The sequence below is a fragment of the Notamacropus eugenii genome, chromosome 3 (assembly GCF_028372415.1).
Source record: "Notamacropus eugenii isolate mMacEug1 chromosome 3, mMacEug1.pri_v2, whole genome shotgun sequence".
NCBI classification, from domain to species: Eukaryota; Metazoa; Chordata; class Mammalia; order Diprotodontia; family Macropodidae; genus Notamacropus; species Notamacropus eugenii.
This window is the reverse complement of record NC_092874.1, coordinates 841,922-860,041: the sequence shown is the minus strand read 5'-3', so window position 1 is coordinate 860,041 and position 18,120 is coordinate 841,922. Positions and strand designations below refer to the sequence as shown.

The window sequence follows — 18,120 nt, the reverse complement described above, 5'->3', positions numbered from 1 at the left end:
ATTAAAATGGGAACTCTCTGGGACCAGGGACTGACCAGACTGACTCTTTATTCAGACCCCCAGAACTTGGCACAGTGCCTGGCATGCAGATGGCACCTGAGGAATGCCTTTCACTCACTCAGTCTCTCATTCATTCACTCATTAATTCACTCATTCATTCACCCACTCACTCATTCACTCACTAACTTATTCACTCACTAACCTATTCATTCCTTCATTCACTTATTCAAGCACATACAGAGAGATGTCAAGAACTGACATATATTTTCAGAAGCCATGCCAAGTTATGAAGCAGGAGCTGTGCCTTCAGGCAGCCAAACTCTCCACCTCTCCACCTTCAGTCTCCAGCCCTCTTCTGTGTTCTCACTCTACTGGGTGACCCACAGCTTAGGTGGGGTGAGGGTAGGAAAGGGTCAAGTTAGTGTCTGGAGGCTCAGGAGGATGCATGGGGGAGTCATCCTGGGCTTAACCAATGAAGGTCAACCCCACGTGGACCTAGGGCATCGACCCCAGAACACTAGTTCATTCAAAGCATCTTTTGTTGGGAGATGGCTCCCTGCAAGGGGACATTTGGTATACAAATCACAGTGGCTCTACCGTTGGGGGCTCATAGCCTTGGGGCGAGGCAGGTGATGGATTATTCCTGGGAAAAGGATACCCCATCTGGGCTCACACAGATATCTGGGCTGGAAGATTGATTGTTACAAGCCTTCACCATGACTGGAAAGTTAGCCATAAATTCTATTTGTGTGCATGAATGATAATAAAAAAGTTACCCAGGAAGGTTAATGAGTCTTCTGAGACAAGACATAGGGTGGTGCTGATGTAACAAGGCTGAGACCCTTAGGTGTTGGTGTGTAGAGAAGCCCATCTCTGGCACTGCTTTGAAACTCCAGATGCTCCCATCAAGCCATCAGCGCTTACTCAATGCCCACTGTGGCCTCTTCATCTCAGTAGAGGCCTCGGATAGTGTGCTCCTTTTGGGGTGGCCCCTAGGGCCCAGAGGGCAACACTGGGAAGACTTGGGCAGTTTTATCTCCAGAGTAGACTACACTAGGGTTAGACTACTGACCACCTGGACAGAAAGAGGAAATGGGGGAGGGATTTGCCATGGGAGAATCACTGGACCTTGGTCACTTTTACCTATGTGACCAGAGGCAAATCAATTCACCTGCTGTGACCTCAGTTTCCTCATCTCTAAAATGACAGTCTTGGTCCCTTCTAGTTCCAAATAAGAAGGAAAGCTAGGCCTCATCGGACATGCCCATTAGACCGGGGGAAAAGAGTTTGCCACAGGCTCCCAGGGAGGATAGGGAGCCTCCCTCAGCCTTCAGTCCAGAAAGGCAGGATGCTCTCAAGAGTGAGATACACATGAACCCTCCCAATGGTGACAGACCTTTATGGATGTCTGCCAAATTGAACCATGCCATTCTGATGTCACCCTTGTTTTCCAGCCCAGACCATGATAACCATCTGGACAGAGCCCTGGGGGCTCTGGGCTCTCAGCTCCAGGTTCAGATCTTGTCACCGACATTTCATGCCAGGGTCTCCATCTCCCACTTTGTAAAATGAAGGGATGGGAATGGTGCCTCGAAGGTCCCTGCCAGCTCTCCCTCTATGGTAACAGAACAAAAATGGCCAGTAAAGGGTGAACCTCAAAATAAGTAAGAGGGAAGGAGTACTTTCCCACCCTGGAGGAGCTGAAATCACCTGGCCCAGGTACTTCCTGGGGTCCTGAACTCATGGGCAGGTACAATGGCTGAACTTTCCCCAGGGATACTTGAGTGATGGTGGAGAAGGGCAGAGGTCTTTCAGAAACAGCAAATGTTAGCCCAATTTTCCAGAAAGGAAAGACTGCCTATAACAGGCCAATGAGATTGACTAATTCCTAGCAGGATTCTAGAATTTGAGTGAATTGTCTAAAATAGGAAGACTGACAGGGTTTTATCAAGCAAGTCCTATCAGGCAGAAGGGAGCTGGCGGACTCATGGCCCCTAAGGTCCCTCTAGGCCTCAGTCTATGACCCTAGCAACATACAGCTAGGATCAAAGCTACATTAGTTTCCTTTCCACTCCACAGCTGGGGCCTTCTTGAGAATTCTAGAAAATCCTAGCAAGGAGGAAGAGATTTGCTCTCTAGAGACCTTGCACTTTGCTGACTAACCTCAGTTAAGGTCCAGAGGTCTAGAACCTAGTGTGATTAATAGTCAATGGGACCCAAACAGAAAGAAGAGTAAGATATGGAGCTCACCTCATCAAAAGGAGGGAATTTGCCTGAGGTTTGACCGAAGACTCAGTGTGTAAAAGTTGATTAGGTGGAGGGCACAGCGGAGGCTTCTATCATTGGACAGAAGGAAATTTTGCAAGAGAGGGTCTCAGGAAGCTAAGAGGGGACTAGTCTGGGTGGTTCTTGGAATAGCACTTCCCTGCAGGAATAAAGGGGCCTTCCAGCCCCAGGATCATCTTCCCTAACAGACATGGTAGTTTAAAGATGGATTGCCTGAAAGTATTGGCTACAATATATGGAACTCTCAATGAAACTTTTCCAAAGCCCCAGAATTTAGAGTCCTGAAAGTCTGAGCAAGAAGGGACCTTTAAGAGCATAAAGCCTGGATAATTGGGAGGGACCCTGAGCCTTAAAGTGAGCAAGTCTTCCACTCCATCCCCCCCCTTTACAAGTAAAGAAACCAAGGTTTAGGAAAACAAAATGACACCTCGGTCATTTGCTGGAGGACAAATTTATAAAGTACCTTCTATGTACTAGGCAGGGAATGTCCCAAGGAACGTACAAACATGAACTCATTTAATACTCACAACCACCCTGAGAGGTACTTTCTATTGTCATCCCCATTTTACAATTGAGGAAGTTAAGTGGCTTGCTGAGGGTCACACAGCAAATGCCTGAGGCTGGATTTGAACTCAGGTCTTCCTGACTCAAATCATGTGCTCTATGTGCCATATCCCAATGCCTCCACGTTAAAGAAGAAACTGAGACCTACAGAGGAAGTGACATTTCCAAGGCCACACAGCAAGGAGGTGGCAGTCAGTTTGAAGCCTAAGTCTTCTGATCATGTGAGAAGTGCTTTCCTCCCCTTTGTCCCTGGGCAGCCTATACAGACATAAAGAGGAAGAAATATTCTGTGATCTGAGCAATCCTGGGGGACTGTACTCAGCCCTCTAGTGGATGCCAGGGTCAGGTGAGTGTGGTTGCTGGGGTCTCTCTGAAGTCAAGGGGCATTGTTGACCCTCTACCTTGAACTTCTGCCGAGCCTTCCTTCCTTCCTTCCTTCCTTCCTTCCTTCCTTCCTTCCTTCCTTCCTTCCTTCCTTCCTTCCTTCCTTCCTTCCTTCCTTCCTTCCTTCCTTCCTTCCTCTCTTCGTATATGCTTGCATGCATTAATTCCCTTACCCTCTCTCTTTGGCCCACAGACTCACCACCACTTCTAGGTTAAAGACTGGAACTCACCCTTGGACTCCTCTGATCTTTCGCAGGCTCTACAGAATGGGTTTGCAACATCCTGTTCCCTAAATCTCGTTGGCTAACTCACAGCTTCCTGATCTGTCATGTTAGTACCAGCCTCAGGGGTTGGTTGGGGTGGGAGGGGACAGTCCCTCCATCTATCTCCAAGTCAAGGAGATATAGGCTCCCTGTGGAGTCTGAGGATGTGTTTTGAAGACAGCAGGACTTTGACCCACTGGTCCTTAGCCTCAGGCTTTCTAGACAGACTCCCACAGAAGATGACACAGTACCAGTGCATAGCTGTGTGAGGAAGGGTCCTGGGTCTTGGGTCTTGGGAATACTCTGGACCACAGGAAAGGGCCAAGTGCTTGGGAGCTGACCAACAGCCTTAGTCCTGACCTGGTGTGTGTGCACATGGGAAGCAGAACACAGAGCTGAGCGTGTGCATGACCAGAGGCCCTTGACCTGGTTACCTGGGGTATTTCTGACTGTTGGCTCTGGGCAGAGAAAGGAGTTGGATTTTATACAGGGTCCTACAGGTTCCCTATGGTGCTTTGGATAGGGAAGGGGCAGTGCTACAGGGATTGCATCCTCCGGGAAGGGGAATGAAGGAGGGTGCTCAAGCTCCCTAAAGGCCGAGGCACTTTCTCTTTCCCCTAGACACGTCTGGTTGGGCCCACTGCCCAGTGGAGAGGCTCTGCAAGCGCGTCCACTGAGGCGGCTGGGGTCTGTCAGTGCATCGGTCTGCGGGCCTCACCTTGTGGAACTGGGGCGGGTAGATGCGCGCGGCCCCGTGGTTGAGCAGAAGCTGGTAGCAGCGGGCAGGCCGGGCCGACGGGCGCACCGGGGTCACCTTGAGCACGTACTGGATGGCTGCGCAGCCGTTGACGTCCATGAGGTTGGCCTCGGCGCCTGCCTCCAGCAGCAGCCGCATGACGTCCTCGTCGCAGTTCCAGGCTGCCTTGTGCAGCGGCGACTTGAAGTCCTCATCGCGGGCGTTGACCTGGGCCTTGGACGCCAGCAGCAGGCGGCAGACCCGCTGGTGCTGGGCGCTGTACACCTGCTCCCTGAAAGCGCAGCGCCCCAGTAGGCAGCCAGCGCCAGCGGCGTCTCCAGGTGCGCGTTGACACTGTCCACCAGGGCGCCGTGCTCCACGTAGAAGGCCGCCAGCTCCGGCAGACCGCAGCGCACCGCCGCGTTCAGGGGGCGTCTCCTCGTCCGCGTTGTTGGTCTTTATGTTCACATTAGCGCCTGGGAACAGGACCCGACGTGATGGAAAGGGAGAAGAGGACCAGGAAAGGGGAGGAAAGGAGCAGGAGGGGAGGGGAGGGGAGGGGAGGACGGAGGGGAAGGGAGGGGGAGGACGGAGGGGAGGGGAGGGGAGGACGGAGGGGAGGGGAGGGGAGGACGGAGGGAGGGGAGGGGGGAACAGAGGGGAGGGGGGAGGATGGAGGGGAGGGAAGGGGAGGACGGAGGGGAGGAAGGGGAGGACGGAGGGGAGGGGAGGGGAGGATGGAGGGGAGGGGAGGGGAAGGAAAGGGAGGATGGAGGGGAGGGGAGGGGAAGGAAAGGGAGGATGGAGGGGAGGGGAGGGGGAAGGGGAGGGGAGGACGGAGGGAGGGGAAGGAAAGGGAGGATGGAGGGGAGGGGAGGGGAGGACGGAGGGGAGGGAAGGGGAGGACGGAGGGGACGGGAGGACGGAGGGGAGGGGAGGGGAAGGAAAGGGAGGATGGAGGGGAGGGGAGGGGGGAACAGAGGGGAGGGGGGAGGATGGAGGGGAGGGGAGGGGAGGATGGAGGGGGACGAGAGGGGAGGACAGAGGGGAGGGAAGGGGAGGACGGAGGGGAGGGAAGGGGAGGACGGAGGGGAGGGAAGGGGAGGACGGAGGGGAGGAAGGGGAGGACGGAGGGGACGGGAGGGGAGGGGGAAGGGGAGGGGAGGACAGAGGGGAGGGGAGGGGAAGGAAAGGGAGGATGGAGGGGGAGGGGAGGGGGGAACAGAGGGGAGGGGGGAGGATGGAGGGGAGGGCAGGGGAGGGGAGGATGGAGGGGACGAGAGGGGAGGACAGAGGGGAGGGAAGGGGAGGACAGAGGGGAAGGAAGGGGAGGATGGAGGGGAGGGGAGGGGAAGGAAAGGGAGGATGGAGGGGAGGGGAGGGGAAGGAAAGGGAGGATGGAGGGGAGGGGAGGGGGAAGGGGAGGGGAGGACGGAGGGGAGGGGAAGGAAAGGGAGGATGGAGGGGAGGGGAGGGGAGGACGGAGGGGAGGGAAGGGGAGGACGGAGGGGACGGGAGGACGGAGGGGAGGGGAGGGGGAAGGAAAAGGGAGGATGGAGGGGAGGGGAGGGGGGAACAGAGGGGAGGGGGGAGGATGGAGGGGAGGGGAGGGGAGGATGGAGGGGACGAGAGGGGAGGACGGAGGGGAGGGAAGGGGAGGATGGAGGGGAGGGGAGGGGAGGGGGAAGGGGAGGGGAGGACAGAGGGGAGGGGAGGGGAAGGAAAGGGAGGATGGAGGGGAGGGGAGGGGGGAACAGAGGGGAGGGGGAGGATGGAGGGGAGGGCAGGGGAGGGGAGGATGGAGGGACGAGAGGGGAGGACAGAGGGGAGGGAAGGGGAGGACAGAGGGGAAGGAAGGGGAGGATGGAGGGGAGGGGAGGGGAAGGAAAGGGAGGATGGAGGGGAGGGGAGGGGAGGGGAGGGGGAAGGGGAAGGGGAGGGGGAGGATAGAGGGGAGGGAAGGGGAGGATAGAGGGGAGGGAAGGGGAGGACAGAGGGGAGGGAAGGGGAGGGGAGGGGGAAGGGGAGGGCGAAGGAAAGGGAGGATGGAGGGGAGGGAGGGGAGAGGAGGGGGAAAGGAGAAAGGAGGTGGGGGGAGGAGGGGAGGGGCAAGGGGAGGGGGAAGGGGAGGGCCAGGAGAGGGCCAAGGGGGTGCTGGGGGGGGGGGGCCCATTCAGACAGCTAGGCTTGGAATGAGACTCTTTTCCCTTGAGTTCAAACTGGTCTCAGACACTTACTAACTCTGTGATCCTGGCAAGCCACTTAACCCTGTTTGCCTCAGTTTCTTCATCTGGAAAATGAGCTGGAGAAGGAAATGGCAAACCAAGAAAACCCCAAGTGGGGTCTAAGGGTCTAAACACAACTCAACAACAACAGTGCCACCAAAGTCCCGGCTCACACATCCCTGAAGTGCTCTAAATGTGAGCCCACACACTCTCGATCATCCTCTATCCCACTGCCAAATGCTCTTAAAGCCTGGGTCTGACCAGGTCAGCTCTTCTGTCCCAGCTCAGTGCAATCCTCATTACCACCATGATCAAGTAGAAAAACTACCATATCAAATGTTGGGCACTCCCAGAGTTCCCCAGCAGCACACCTCCCACCAGGAATGCTGCATCCCAAGGACGCTGGCCACCTCCATCTTCTCACAGGCCCATTTCTCCACTCCCAGTGTTTTCACTGGTTCTGTCTCCTGGCTGGGGAACCAGCCTTCCTTGGAGTCTCCATCTTACCTTCTGCAAGAAGCCTTTCCCAGTCCTACTCAGTCTAAGTGGCTTCTCTCTGAAATCACTTCCAATTTGCCCCATTCAGAGCTGTCTGTACATGGTCATTGGCATGTTCTCTCCCCCGTTAGACCATAAGCTTTTCTTTGCATCCCCTTAGCACAGCTTCTGGAACACAGTGGACACTTAATAAATGCTTGTTAGTGACTTGTTGACCCAGGGCCCTGAGTGTGCAGGGCTGTGACACCAATTGGAAGGCTCCTGAAAACATTTCGTCTGAGGCAAGAATGCCATCTCCTGGTCATCCAGGAGAATGCACAGTGAGGGCAAAGGCCTTGGGATGGAAAGAATAAAGAGCACCAAAGGACCTTGGAGGTCATGCCAAGCCAAGCTCTTAAAGACATCTTCCCTCCCTCCCCAGGGCCGCTGTCTTGTCCCACGATCAGCTGGCCTCCTATGGTTTGGGGAGGACTGGCCTGGCTCTTATGGGTAAAGCTAAGGGAGCCCAGACTCTAGAAGCCCCACAGACAAGCAGCCGCAGCTGTCAGGGGACCAGTCCCAGTCAAGTGCAGAGTGGCTCATCCCTGGGCTGGCTACAAGGCACCAAGAAAGGAAATGATAGCGCGTGGATGGGAGCCTGGCACTGTGGCATCCTGTCCAGCCTGTCGAAGCCTCTATCTTCCCTCCAAATCCTGCTCACAATCCCTAGAGCCAGTGAGCACCAGGGCCAGTCCTTGTCTCACCCATGCTGCATTGTTCTCTCCCCTCAATTAGATGACGGTCCCTGTGGGGACCTCCCCCCAGCATGGCACCTGGCACACAGTGCCTTCCTTTAGGAAGGGCCAGAGATTGGACTTGGACCACTCCACTCTGCCTTCTCTGCTCTCTCTGGTTTCAACTCCATGGAGCAAGATGCCTCCACACCAGACACCTCCTGGTGTCCCTCCCATCCCCTCACCCCTTTGCTGCCTTATACTGTAAGCTCTTTGAGGGCAAAGACTGCCTTTCTTTTCATTTTGTATCTTCAGCGCTTAGCACTGTTAATAAGCAGTTAACAAGTGTTTGGATTGGGGAAAAGGGCGTACACTTCTCAGTACTGTGTTAACAATGGCTGTGCTTAAATCCATCCAACTGGCCTCCTTTTTTGGCTAGTGTGACCGGAGTGCTCAACAGCTGGTGTTTTATGCCAGGGAGGTTTGCCCGGTGAATGCACACAATATGAACACAGAAACACGCAGCTTTGCCTCAACAGCTAACCGCTGCAATGCTCTGCATTGGAGAGAGAGAATGAACCGCATTGCAGCGAGTGAGAGTTAGGTCAGATAAAGGTGACATTTTTCTGATGGGGAAGACTGCTGAGAATGGTTGTGATGGGGGACAGAAACACACCACTGTCTCTGGTGACCTTGTAGCGTTAGACATTGGGCGCTCTCTCCTCCCTTGGCTCTGGGACTCCCCACTGTTGCTCTTGTGCCCCCTCAAAATACTTCTTGGTTGTCTCCTGGGCAGCCTCATTTTGATTCCTATATGGGTGTTCCTGGTCAGTCCTGGGCCTTCTCCCCTCCTTTTTCCTCTTCTCCTCTCTTCTCCTCTCCGTCTCCCTCTCTCTTCTTCCCCCTCTCTTTCCCCTCCTCTCCTTTCCTTTCCTTTTTTCTCTCCTCCTGTCCCTCCTCTCTTCTCTTCTCTCCCTCCTTCTCTCCCTCCCTCTCCTTCGTTCCCTCTTCCCCCCTTTTCCCCCCGACCTCTGTTGATGAAAGATAAATCTCCCCTCCAGTCCCCAAATGAATGAACCAAATGGCTCTGTGGCTCCTGGGGTCATCTCTCCTTTACACCTTCAGTTTGGTCCATACACCTGGAATGTCCTTCCCCATCATCAGTTCTTACATGACTAGCCTTTGTTCAAAAGTTTGCTCGTGCCCCCACCTTCAGGAAAGCCTTCCCTAATGCTTTCCATCATTATGCACTGGTTATGACCTTCTCTTCGCATCTTCATGCAGCCCTTTGCTCTGCACCGCTCCAAATTGTGCTAATTTTTGCCATTTGCCTTGGTCTATCCTTGTGCTCTCTGAAAGCTCTAAAAGACTGTGAATTCCTTGAAGGCAGGGGCCCCATCTTATCTAAGTTTTTTATTGTCCTCAGCCCTAGGACAATTCTGGGTTACTTAATAAATATAACATACTGTACTGAAGCAGATTATATTGTGTTGAATTACATCATATTGTACTGTAGTGTATTATAGGATGAATTATTTTAATCACTGACTTTTCCTTACTTGAATAGCCACTTTGGGGGCTGGAAGCAAGCCACAGGGAAGGCAGTGATGGAGAACAAAGGTCACCAGTTCTATCGGGCCCTTTTCAGCTTTGCTCCTGAAATGATTTGCCACCTAGTGGGGCCATTGGGAGGTTAAAAACCATCTTTTCCCCATAGCTCAGGCCCCTTCCTTGCACTCTTTGCTCAGTGGAATCCTTGGAATGCTTTAAAGGGGACCGAGGCTAATGAGATATGATATGAGTCAACAGGAATTGTAGATGCTGTCAGATAAGGCTGAAGTACCTGGGCACAGCATCAAGTCAGCAGCGGCCAGCAGCAGCAGCCCTGGCCCTGGGTTTCCTGATGTCCTGTTCTCTACCACAGGGATTCCCTGATCACACATCTTCCCTGCACATGTCCCCTTTCCCATGGATGGGCAGAGTATATGTCTGTGTCTAGGGGAAAATCTTTCTCATCTCTTATCTGGCTCCATTATTTAATTAAATTCCTTATATTTTGAATTAGGAGAAGCAGTGTGGAGAAGACCAGGCCTGAGTCTTGCCTTTGACACATACTGAAAGGGGCTTGGGTCTTTGGGCTTTCAGGAGTGCCTGTGAGCAGGTCCTTTGGGGGCATCCTCTCTCTGATGCCTCTTTGGCTCCCAAGGACTGAGCCAGCAGACAGTGATAGCAGACCAGCATCCCAGAACCAGCTCTGCTCAGCTCAGAGTGGTACTGAGGGGGACACCTTAGGTCATAGTGACTAGGAAAAGTCAGTTGTCTCTGTCATATTGGGGAAAAGGGTGGCTTCTGTGGGCCCAAAATCTCCTAGTGGGCCTGTGTGCTGGGCACTTCCCTCAAGCCTGGGGAAGCCAGAGGCCACCAATTCTTTCATTATGATGGGCAAAGGAACTTAATTAATCCCACAGGCTCCAACCCTCTTTATCCCACTGGCAGTGCAGAAGCCCAGAGAGATGGGCCCTGAATGACAGGCGCAGGGTGCTGGTGAAAGCTCAAGGAAAGACCGAGAGGAAGTGACTTACCTCTCCATACCAGCTGCTTGGCACATGCTATGGAACTTTCCTTGGTACACAGGTGCAAGGCTGTGTGTCCACTCAAGGAGTAGGCGTTGAGCTTTGCCCCATGATCACAGAGGATCTTGACACATTCGACATTGGCCACTTCACAAGCCACGTGGAGGGGAGTCTTTCCATTGGGTCGACAGTTGATGGTAGCATGATGGTCCAATAACACCAAGAGGCTCTCGACGTGACCAAACAGGACGGACAAATGCAGTCCCGTGGCCCAAGAAGACTTCAGTTTGTAGTTAGGTAGCCAGTATCCTGTGAAACACATCCAAAGTCAGGGCCCTAGAAGGTCCACCTGATTGGCTCACCTGTGGACAGTGTGTACTTTAATAGGGGTCCTCAGGAAGGACAGAAACTAGCATAGATGCTCCCAGAGGTGTCCAGGGAGGCCTGTGTGCTCCCAGCAATGGCCCCTAATGATTCAGTCTGTAACTTTGGGCTCTTCCAATCTAAGCCCCACGGAGACTCAATCCCCAGCTGAGGCAAATGTGTATGTGTGTATATGTATGTATACACGTGGTGTGTTTGTGGGTCTGTGTGGGAGTGTCTGTATGTGTGTGTGGGGAGGGAGGGTGCACACGTATACAAACACACAGAGGTGAGGGTTTCCAAAGCAAAGCCACTATGTATTGGGAATAAGACCCCTTCCCCTCCCTTCTCTTCCCCTTCCTTCCCATCCTCTCCCCTCCTTCCTCTCCCCTCCTTCCCCCTTCCTTCCATTCCCTTTCCAGGCTTTTTCATTCTCTACAGCTTCTCACTTGGCCACCTCATCCCTTCCATGGGTTTAACAATCTTCTCTATGTAGATGACCCTTAAAGCCTGCACCTTCAGTCTCAGGATTTCTCCTCAGCTCCTTTATCACTGACTGCCTGCCATGTCTCTACCTGAATGTCTTACAGGCATCTCAAATTCACTATGTCCAGACCAGAAGCTATCATACCTTCCTCTCTCTTTCTGCTGAGGACCCCATGATCTCCTGGTCACCTAGGGCTACAATGTCAAAAGTTTCCTTGACTCCTCCTCCTGTTCTCCCATTCTCCAAACTTTATCAGTTGTCATTAATTTTCTCATACTACATCACATGTGGGCAGCTAGGTGGCTCAGTGACTAGACCACTGGATTTGGAATCAGGAAGACTTATCTTCATGAGTTTAAATCTGGCCCCAGATACTTACTAGCTATGTTACCCTGGGCAAGTCTCTTAATCCTGTTTGCCTCAGTCTCTGTAATATACACATCTATAAAATGAGTTGGAAAAGAAAATGACAAACTCTTCTAGTACCTTTGCCAAGAAAACCTCAGATGGGGTGAGGAAGAGTCAGACATGACAGAAATCACTGAACAACAACAGCACTTGTATCTGTGTTCCCTCTTCTCCGTATTCACATGGCCACCAACTTCAGTTTCACTTCTCGACAGGATTGTGGCTCTAGCCTCTATTTGATCTCTCTGTTCCAGGGATCCTCTCTCCAATCTATCAACTACACACCTACTGAATTATTGTTACTAAGCCCTCATACCCTGACCGTGGTGTTCTCCTAAATCCCAAAATCTACACCAGCTACCTATTGCCTCTGTGACAAGGTACAAACCCCTCCATCTGGAATTTCACACATAGTCCTACCTAGCCTGGCTTCAGAAGATATTTCCAAACTTCTTGCACACGCCTCCCCTTCGTGATCTTTTCTCCCTGAACATTTTGCAGCTTCTACTCAATGTTCCTTGCCCTTAAGGGCAGAACAGAAAAAGTCTATTTCCTTCTCCATGTGATAGGTCCTCATATACTTGAACAAAATCTTCTCTCCAGTTTATTGATGTCTTCTCCAGAAATGGGGTGCTCATAACTGATGACAACACTCCATCTGGGACCAAACCAGGACAGAATGCACCAGGGATATCAACTCCCTATTCCCAGACACTTTGCCTCTTTTAAAGTAGCTGCCATAATGTCCTGTTGGCCAACACTTTCAACAATTGAATCGGAATCTTGCTGTCTTTAAGATGTCTTGACATTCAATCCCTACATCCATTAAAAATGATCTCCCCTCCATTCTGGCTGTCTTCTGGATTTCTTGTCCTCATCTATTCATGTTTCTCCACTGCTTTCATCATTCTAAGTGTCATTGCCCCTTCCCCACATAGAGAATCCAAATGAGGAAACTGGGGCAAACAATATGAAGTAACTTGCCCAGGGTCACACAGATATTAGGTATCTGAGGTCATATTTGAACTCAGGAAAATGAGTCTTCCTGACTCCAGGCTTGGCGCTCTGTGCGCTATGGTGTCCCCTCTGAACTAACTCCTCATTAATCTCACATTGGCATCTGTCCATATGACATCTCCATTGACATAGTCCAGAGTCACTTCACACTCAACAGATCCCAAACCAAAGTCATTACCTAACCATGAACATTGAAACACCTTCCCAATTTTCCTGATTCTGATGATGATGCCATCATGAGGCTCAGGAGGTTATTGTCAGCTTCCTTCCCCTTCACATCTGATGTCCAGAACTATCACACCCTCTAAATTCTTTCCTAGGAATGGCCCTCAGGAGGAAAATCAAATATGAAAAGATAAAATCACAATAGACAAAAACAAATGATCAGAACACAGCAAAACTGAGACTTCAAAAGAAATAGAGGTTTATCTAAAAAATATGGAATGTCCAATTAGTAAGACATCAGATGAGATCACAAATAATCCAGTTTCAGAAAACAAACTTGAAATAGCTATAAATGAGCTATTATAGAAAAAATTCTGCAAAAATTTTAAAGAATAATTAATATGTATACTAAAGACATTATTCTCAAAAATGGAGAAAGATTTTATAAGACAAATAGCTAATAATACAAATGCTTAAAATAGGGAAGGATAAAGCAAAGGACACCTATGGATCAATATCATGAATGAATATTGATTTTTTAAGGAGTTGTAAAAAATTTCTGTCCAAAAAGATATTAATTTGTTTCCCACAAATCGTTCAGTATGATAAAGTCAGATTTATACCAGGGACTCAAGAGAGGTTCAACATTATTGGAACAATATACAACTTAGTCATATTGAATACAAATCACATGATTATGTCAAAGATGCAGAAAAGTTTTTTGTGAAAATATGATACTTTATGCTAAAAACAAAACAAAACTTACAAAGCATAGGCATAGAAGGGCGTTTTTTCCAATACAATAAAAATGGTCTATCTAAAACTAAAAAATATGCTTGAAATACTAGAAGCTTTGCCAGTAACTCCAGGAGAAAAGTGAGGATGCCTTCTTCCCGTGGTGTTATTTGACATAATTCTAAAAAAATTTTTAAATCTAATTCATAATAAATCAATGTCATTAGTGTACCATGGGGGTAGTAGGTTAGAGAGCAATTGTTCTGACAAAGACCTAGGGTTTAGTGTGTTTCAAAAGTCTAATGTAATCGTTAAGAGGTACACAGCTTATGGGAATAGGGCAGAGACAGTCCCACTGTTTTGTCCCCACATAAGACCTTCTATGGAATATTGTACTCAGTTCAGGGCACCATTGATCCTTTGGAAAGTCCAAGAGGAGGGCAATCAGGATGGTGAAGAGCTTTGATTTCATATCATATGAAGTTTTTTTAATGGTACTAGGCATGCTTAACCTAGAGATGAGGAGAGTTTGAGGTGGGGGTTGGGAAGACATGATATCTCCATTTAAATATTCAGAGATCTGCCATACGAAGGAGGGATTCAACTTGTTCCGTCTTCCTGAAGAAGGCAGGACTGGAAGTGATGATAACAGTAATGTAAGGATGACAGCAGCAGTAACAGCAAGCACTTCACACACACCATCTCATTCTTATCCTCACACAACACTGGGAAGCAGGTGCTAGAACTATCCCTATTTTTCATATGAGGAAACTGAGACTCAGAGGTGTAGTGACTTGTCCAAGTTCAAACAGCTGGTAAATGCCTGAGGCAGGATCGGCACTCAGATACTCCTGACTCCAAGTCCCACTACACTGTACCACTAAGCTGCAATGATCTCTGTCAGTAAAAGCTTCTTAACAATTTGAGGTGTCCCCAAGTGGAACGGGCTGCCTGGGAAGTGGGGGGTTCCCCCTGCCTGGAGGTCTTCAAGTAGAGCTTGAGCCCCCCTCATTTGTTGGGTATGACATAGTGAAGATTTCTTCTATGTGGGGGTTGGACTGGATGGATCCTGGTGTCCCTTCCAACTCTCAGCTTTTGGGAAGCTGTGATAGAAGAGCTTGCCATGGCAGCAAGTCAAGAAAAATAAATTAAAGGCATAAATATAGACAAAGAGGAGACCAAATGAGCTGCTTATGACATGATGGTTTACATGGAAAATGATAGGAATCAACAAAAATTTAACTGAAACAATGAATACCTTCAGAAAAGTAGTAAGATACAAAATAAGCTCCTGTCCCCCAAAAAATCAACAAAATTTCTACACAGCAATAACAAAATTCTGAAGAGAGTAATAAAAAGGGAAGTCCCATTCAAAATAATTACAAAATACATGAAACATTTGTGACTCAATCTACCAGTACATTTTTAATCCCTAAACAGATACAATTACAAAATTATCCTAAAAGAAATAAAAAATAACTCCAATGATTAGAAGAATATTTAATGCACATGGTTGGGTCATGTCAATATAATAAAATGATAATAAGTTAACTTGCATATTTAGTGCTGTACCAATCAAACTACAACGGGGATACTTTGTGAGAACTAGACAAAAATCATAAAATGTATATGAAGGAACATAAAAACTAGAATATCATGAGGAAAATTTTTAAAAAATCAAGAACAAAGGAGAAATAGCTCTCCTGGGCCTCAAACTATATTGTAAACGAGTTGTTGTTCAATCATGTTTGACTCTTTGTATGCCCATTTGGGATTTTTTTGGCAGAGATACTGCAACTGTTTGTCATTTCCTTCTCCAGCTTATTTTGCAGATGAGGAAACAGGTAATCACAGTGAAGTGACTTGCTCAGGGTCACAAAACTAGTAAGTGTCTGAGGTTGAATTTGAACTCAGGTTGTCCTGTCTCCAGGCCCAGAGCTCTATCCACTGCACCACCTAACTGCTCCTTATAAAGGAATAGCTGGTACTACTAATGAAGAATCTTGCATCCACTTCCTGATGGAGAGGTGGTAAACACAGGCTGCAGAACGAGGCTCACATTTTTTGGATGTGGCCAGTGCAGGAATTTTTTGCTTGAGTACTTGTTACAAGGGCTTCCTTCCTTTCTTTCTTTTTCAGTTTTGGGATGGGGAAGTGTAGGATGAAGATAAAAAGAAAATCTAATTAAAAATGAGCATCATCCTTTGCTCTGCCCCTTTCCTCTCTGGATGGAGACTGTGCTGGGTGAGAAAGATGCTGAGGTTCTTCCTCTCCCCCACACTCCACCCTGGAAAAGCATTGTACGTATATGATCTCACTGGAGCCTCACCACAAATCTGTATTTTACAAATGAGGAAACTAAAGCAGACAGAGGACAAATGACTTATCCAGTGTCACACATCTAGGAAGTGTCTGTGGCAGGATCTGAACTCGGATCTTCCTGACTCCAAGTCCACAGATCTTACCACTGAGCCTCGGAACTACCTTAGGTTCTTCTTAAGGGAACTGGATCAATGTATTGTTCCTTTCCTTAGGCAGGGGGTGTGGGGAAATGTCACTTTCTGTTTCTCGCCAAATCAAAACCTCTCCTCACAGGAGTGAGACTTCAACCCTAGGAAGGGATTCAAACTGACCCAAAGTAGTGAACTCTCTAGGAAGCATTAAACTCGGCACGTTGGAGCCAAGGTCCTTCTGCAGGTGCTTCCTGAGCCCCAGAGGGTCTGGCCTCAGGCAGGGCAGGGCCAGGCTGGGGGTAGGAAATGGCAGGCTGGGCATCTCAGAACAGGGATACTAAGTTACCAGTCAAGACACATCAGACTGTGAAGATAAGTCAATAAATGAAAGAAATCCACACCTCCAAAAAATGCAATCAATGTTAACTATCTGCTGGTCAGAGTCAAGCGGAAGGAAACAGGCTATTTCCATCTTAGAATCATGAAGAGGCTGCTTGATATAGTAAGCTGAAGATCAGCCTTGGAGTCTGGGAAATTTGAATTTCACTTTCTGTCTGACCACTGGATGGACACATCCCCTCTCCAAGTCTCAGTTTCTTCATCTGTAAAATGGGAATAATCATATTTATAGTATCATCGTGGGAGGCCACACACAGCCTGGATCATGAAGATCTGGGTCAAGGGCTTCCTCTGACACACACAGGGGCTGTCTGGACAAGTCTCTCATCCTCTTGGATGGATTGTTGATATGTATGGGGGGTGAAATCCCCACAGTCTGAGTCCTCCCCAGTAATAAGAGAACAATGTCAGACTGATCCTTCCTCTAGTAAAGGGAAAAGAAAAGAATCTCTGGGCTGGGGTTGGAATGATCATTGAGTCCAACTTCCCATGTTCATCATTCACATAAATCTGTGAAATTCACTTTTTCCTCCTACACCAAAAAACCTCTCCTCCGTGAGCAGGATCTTAGGAATGGGGCTTTCCTCTTCTTTCCAGGCAAAGCCCAAGAAAAGGTCGCTTTGCCACAGCCCATCAGCCCCATTTCCCCCAAACCACAGCTGCTTTCCCAGCCCCAACCCTAAATTAGCAGTCATTCACCAACTTCTACTCTTGAGAGGTCAAAGCTGACAGTACTGGGGGTGTAGATATGTTTAAGCAGAAGCTTCCAAACAAATGAACATTCCCTGCAGGTCCCAATCTTCCCTCTGAATTCCCAGCGCGAGGGTGGGACCCGTAGGAGTGCTGTACCCTAGCCCAGCAGGCTGCCCAGACGTGTAGGTCACCCCTGAGCTGGAGACTACATCTGTCTCACCTGCCTTCAGATGGTCTAAGAGGAAATTCAGGTACAGAAAGACAGACAGCTTACAGGCCCTACACAACCAGAACTTCTGGAGAGGGAAGAAGACACTGGTTGCTTCTGGGGTGACAGATCTCTGTGGCAGCAAAGAGAATTTGGTCAAGCAGGTGGGTCAAAGTTAGCCTGCTCCCCAGCTAGGATCACACTGAGCAGCAGCCCTCCCACCCCGTGCACAGGATGAGGCCAGGGCAGAAACTGTGCACACAAAGACAAAACATGGTACATTTTAGAAGGGTTTGAGGAAAGCCTTTGGTGAGACCTGAGGACCTGGGTCTGATAGTCAGCATGGTTTCTCATTAGTCTCTGAAGCTTGATCTGCTGAAACACATTCCTTTATCCTAAAGGAAGTCAGAAAAAAAAGACAGACAGAGAGTCGGATAGATGGACGGAAGGATGGATGGGTAGAGAGACAGACATTCTGCTGGCTGAGCTGAACTGTCAGCTCCTGGGGAGAGAAGATGGGGGTGGGGTCAGATGCTTCTTTCAGAAATGGCCAGTGTGGATTGGTCCTAGGTCATCTCCAGCCCCTTGGCTAGCTGTTTCAGGGGGCAGGCATGCCGATACCCACTGAGTGCTCTGTGTTTTTACCTTGTTTGTAAGATGCCAACACCATGTTCTCATCTTCCACTTCAAACACTGTATCCACATCAATTTTCCTTTGGACTAAAAGAGCCTTCAGCTTTCCGAAGTCATTGGCCATCAGAGCCTCTAGGAAGGTTTTCTTCTTGATTTTGGTGGATGCCCTGGTTGTGGGTTCGGTGTCTTCCATGCTACCTTTCCCCTGAGAATGTCCCCAAAGCAGCAGCAGTTCTGGGAGGTCTGAGACCACAGCTAATTTTATCCTGAGCTATGCTGACCTGTGCTATTTATACTGAGGCCAGCCCAGGCTTCCA

General features: G+C 49.4%; 1 protein-coding gene across 2 annotated transcripts in view; it reads right to left on the bottom strand.

Annotated features, from left to right (window-relative positions):
- Positions 1-18,068, bottom strand: part of ASB4 (ankyrin repeat and SOCS box containing 4) — a 27,618-nt gene extending 9,550 nt beyond the window's left edge. The window contains exons 1-2 of one of the 2 annotated variants that reach the window (XM_072650744.1): positions 17,816-18,068; positions 10,252-10,551 (exon numbers count right to left, since the gene is read on the bottom strand). In XM_072650744.1, coding sequence (XP_072506845.1) covers positions 10,252-10,551; positions 17,816-17,996 — 481 coding nt within the window. In that variant the 5' untranslated portion in view covers positions 17,997-18,068. The remainder of the gene's footprint in view (positions 1-10,251; positions 10,552-17,815) is intronic. The other variant, XM_072650743.1, reaches the window with a different exon arrangement.
- Positions 18,069-18,120: the final 52 nt, after the last annotated feature.